The 4242-nt window shown below is 43.0% G+C and overlaps 1 protein-coding gene across 1 annotated transcript in view; it reads right to left on the bottom strand.

The window, feature by feature from the left end:
* Positions 1–505: 505 nt before the first annotated feature.
* The window catches only part of DTHD1 (death domain containing 1), a 47755-nt gene continuing 44018 nt past the window's right edge, over positions 506–4242 (bottom strand). The window contains exon 10 of the mRNA XM_019525848.1: positions 506–926. Coding sequence (XP_019381393.1) covers positions 607–926 — 320 coding nt within the window. The 3' untranslated portion in view covers positions 506–606. The remainder of the gene's footprint in view (positions 927–4242) is intronic.

Below are 4242 nucleotides of genomic sequence, written 5' to 3'. Positions count from 1 at the left end.
TTTACTTCTTTTAGCATGCTTTCTGCACTTCCTTTCACACCTCTGATGACATGAGCTTTAGATCACAAAAGCTTGTGATATATTATATCTATCTATCTATCTATCTATCTATCTATCTATCTATCTAACTACTTTGGTTAGTCTGTAAGTTGTAAATCCATTCTAAAATATACTTGTGCATTAGATTTAGAAAAAAATAAAAGGATTTAGCCAACATGCACAGCCCTCCAGAGCTTCTCCAGATCATACCACAACCATCTAAAACTTAAACATAAGGCTTTATACTAGTGTGCAATTCCTGGTGTCTGTATTTTCAACACTTTTTCTTTTCAAAAGAAGTGGTTGTTGTTAATAAACAAAGGGAAGAATAAAATGAAGCTGATGGAAGATTCTTAGTACACATAGGTTCACCTGTCACAAAGAGAATTCAGATTTTCTGACCAATGAAGGAGAACCCATGTCTCTCTGGCCCTCTTCCACATTTCTCAATACATTGCAAATTTTTAAAAGAGGTTATTGTGAGTTAAAGGAAATGTCCCTCAGAAACCCAAACCTCTTGTAAAGATATTAGACCTCCAATGGTGAAGATACATTGAAATCAGGTTTTCAGTTGTTTATCTCAAACCAGTGTTTTTGCTGAGTGAACACTTTATTCTTGCACTTGAACCGGAGTTCTTCTGAAAGATCAATCCGGCCACTCTTACGAAGATAACGAGAAAGGAGCCGTTGTTTATCAGCTGATCTTGGAAGATTCCTCTTCCAGCTGCAAAGAAGCTCATAGATCTGATTTGTGAAATCATCAGGGCACTTAACTCTAATAAGCTGAAGTGTACTCCTCCGGATTGGTAGATGCAGAGCAAGCAATGATGCATTATCTTCTGAAAGTTCCTCTGCCAGCCAGTAGAACAGGTTATCCCATAGAGCCTCTGTTAGTCAAAATATTAACACATACATTCATTCCCTTATTCTTTACAAATATTAAAATAATATATTTAAATATTAATAGAATGTATTTTAGGAAGAATAGCAAATATGACAGGGAGCAGATTAGAAAGGCTAAGGCAGTGACTGAATTTAAACTAGCAACGGAAATCAAGGAGAATAAAAAGTCCTTCTGTAGGTACATAGGGCACAGGAGGAAAACAAATGGAAGAGTGGGGCCATTGCTTAACAACTCAGGACAACTGGCTACCAATACTCAAGAGAAAACTGAACTCCTGAATGATTACTTTGCTTCAATATTTCACTGGAATAAGGGGGAAATCATACTAGATAAGGTTCACAGTGGGCGTGGTGGGAATGACCACCTTCCTACCGTTGATGTTGAGGTGGTGCATGATCAGTTAGAAAAATTAGATGTAAGTCAGCAGGACCAGATGAACTTAATCTAAGAGTGCTGAAGTCATCACAGGACCCCTGGCAAAACTCTTCCAAAACTCGTGACACTTGAAGGAGGTCCCTGAAGAGTGGAAGAGGGCCAATGTTATACCCATCTTCAGGAAGAGGAGGGCAGCACCTACAGATCAATTAGCTTAAATTCTATCCAACGGAAAATCCTGGAAAAATTCATCAGAGTCTATGTGCAATATATTCACAGAAGGTAGGATTCTGAATGACAGCCAGCATGGCTTTGCCAAGGGCTGGTCTTGTTTTACCAATCTCATCTCCTTCTATGAACATGTAACTCGCTACCTGGATAAAAGAGAGGAAGTCAATATTGTATACCTAGACTTCCAAAAGGCCTTTGATCTGACATCCCATGATCTCAGGGGAAAATTGGAGGAGTGCAGGCTTAACCACTCAACAGTTAGGTGGGTAGGAAATGGCTGTGGGGAAGGACCCAGAGAGTTCTAATGAACAGATCTGTGTCATCCTGGCATGAAGTGGCCAGTGGTGTCCCTCAGCAGTCTATACTTGGTCCAGTGCTTTTCAACTTTGTTATCAATGATTTGGATGTGGGGGTGAAGCACTCACTGGCCAAGTTCGCAGATTACATCAAGTTACGGGGGACCGTGGTCATGCTTGAAGATAGGCTGCAGATACAGGCAGACCTAGACAGGCTGGCAAATTGGGCAGGTAGGAACCAGATGAAGGTCAACATTGTGCAGTGTAAAGTGCTCCATCTGGGGATGAACAATCCCCAACATACTTACAGGCTCAGTGCCACCAAACTGACTAGCACCATAACTGAAAGTGACCTAGGGGTAATAACAGACCACAGTATGAACATGAGCCATCAGTGCTATGCTGTAGCCAGCAAGGCAAACAATACTCTGACATGCATCAACCAATGCATCTCAACCAAAACCAAGGAAGTGATTCTTCCATTTTACTCAGCATTGGTGAGACCACAGCTGGAGTAGTGAGTCCAATTCTTGGCACTGCACTTCAACAAGGACATGGAAAAGCTTGAGAGAGTCCAGAGAAGAGCCACACATATGATTGGAGACTTGCAAGGCAAGCCATACAAGGAAAGGCTGAGGGACTTGGGCTTCTTCAGCTGAAAAAAGAGAGGGCTGAGAGGGGACTTGATAGCAGCTTACTGCTACATCAGGGGAATACATCAAGAGTTAGGCAAACAATATTCACCAGTGCACCCTTGGGGAAAACCAGGAGTAATGGCCACAAACTCCTGAAAGACTATTTCAGGCTTAATGCTAGAAAAAAATTTCTTCATACTTAGGGTGTCCAAACTGTTGAATAAACTCCCTCCAGAGGTGGTACAATCATCTACCCTGGAAATCTTCAAGAGGAGACTGGATGGTATCCTTGCTGGGTTCACCTGAGCTCAGCTGTCTTCCCTGTTTAGTGCATGGGGGCTGGACCTGATGATCTTGTGCAGTCCCTTCCAGTCCCTTACAATCTATGAATCTATGTCAGGTGACCAGCTTGGCTTAGCACAGAACTCCTCAGTGAGCTTAAATACAAAAAGGAAGCATATAGGAAATGGAAGCTTGGACAGATGACTGGGGAGGAGTAGAAAAATATTGCTTGGGCAATATACAGGGATGAGATCAGGGCAGCCAATGCACAACTGGAGTTGCAGCTAGCAAGGGACATGAAGGATAACAAGAAGGGTTTCTATAAGTAGTCTTAGCAACAAGAGGAATGTCAGGAAAAGTGTAGGTCCATTACTGAATGGGACAGGCAACCTAGTAACAGATGAAGAGGAAAAGGTTGAAGTACTCAATGTCTTTTTTACCTTGGTCTTCACAGGCAAGGTCAGCTCCCAGACTACTGCATGGGGCAGCACACTTTGGGGAAAAGGTGCATAGCCCTCAATGGTGAAAGAACAGGTTAGGGACTATTTAGAAAAGCTGGACTTTTTCAAGTCTATGGGGCCAGATTCAATGGGTGCTTTGGGATTTGGCTGATGTGATTACAAACCCACTGGCCATTATCTTTCAAAATTTGTGGTGACTGGGGGAGGTCCTAGATTATTGAAAAAGGGCAAATATAGTGCCCATCTTTAAGAAAGGGAAGAAGGAGAATCCAGGGAACTGTAAACCAGTCAGCCTCACCTCACCTCAGTTCCCCAAAACATCATGAATCACCCAGAGAAGTGGTGGAATCTCCATCCTTGGAGGTTTTTAAGGCCTGGCTCGACAAAGCCCTGGCTGGAATGATCTACTTTGGGAAGATCCTGCTTTGAGCAGGAGATTGGACTAGATGACTTCCTGAGATTCCTTCCAACCCTAATTTTCTGTGATTCTATTATTCAATGATTCGATATGCATTACATGTTTTCTATTATATTTATTCCTCTGCTGGAAAATAAATACTTACATTTCCAAAATGGGAAACATTTTATGCTAGGGGTGAAATCCTTGCCGTAAGTCAGTGGGCATTTAGTTTCATAGTTTCATAGTTTGTAGGGTCGAAGGGACCTGAGCAGATCATCAAACACAACCCCCTGCCACGGCAGGAAAGAGTACTGGGGTCAAATGACCCCAGCAAGGTGTTTGTCTAGCCTTGTCTTAAAGACCCCCGAGGTAGGAGCCAGCTCCACTTTGCTTGGAAGTTGGTTCCAGGTCCTAGCCTCCCTGACAGTGAAGTAGCACGTCCTTGATGTCTAATCTGAATTTATCCTCTGCCAGCTTGTGACCATTATTTCTAGTCATTGGTAGTGCTCGGGGAAACAGGGACTCCCCCAATTCCTGCTGGTCCCCTCTGACTAGTTTGTAACAGGCCACTAGATCCCCCCTCAGCCTTCTCTTGTGGAGGCTGAACAGGTTCAGGTCC

The sequence above is a fragment of the Gavialis gangeticus genome, unplaced genomic scaffold (assembly GCF_001723915.1).
Source record: "Gavialis gangeticus isolate Ggan-Ray unplaced genomic scaffold, GavGan_comp1, whole genome shotgun sequence".
Lineage (NCBI taxonomy): Eukaryota > Metazoa > Chordata > Crocodylia > Gavialidae > Gavialis > Gavialis gangeticus.
The sequence above is the reverse complement of the archived record's forward strand: the minus strand, read 5'-3'. Positions and strand labels throughout refer to the sequence as shown.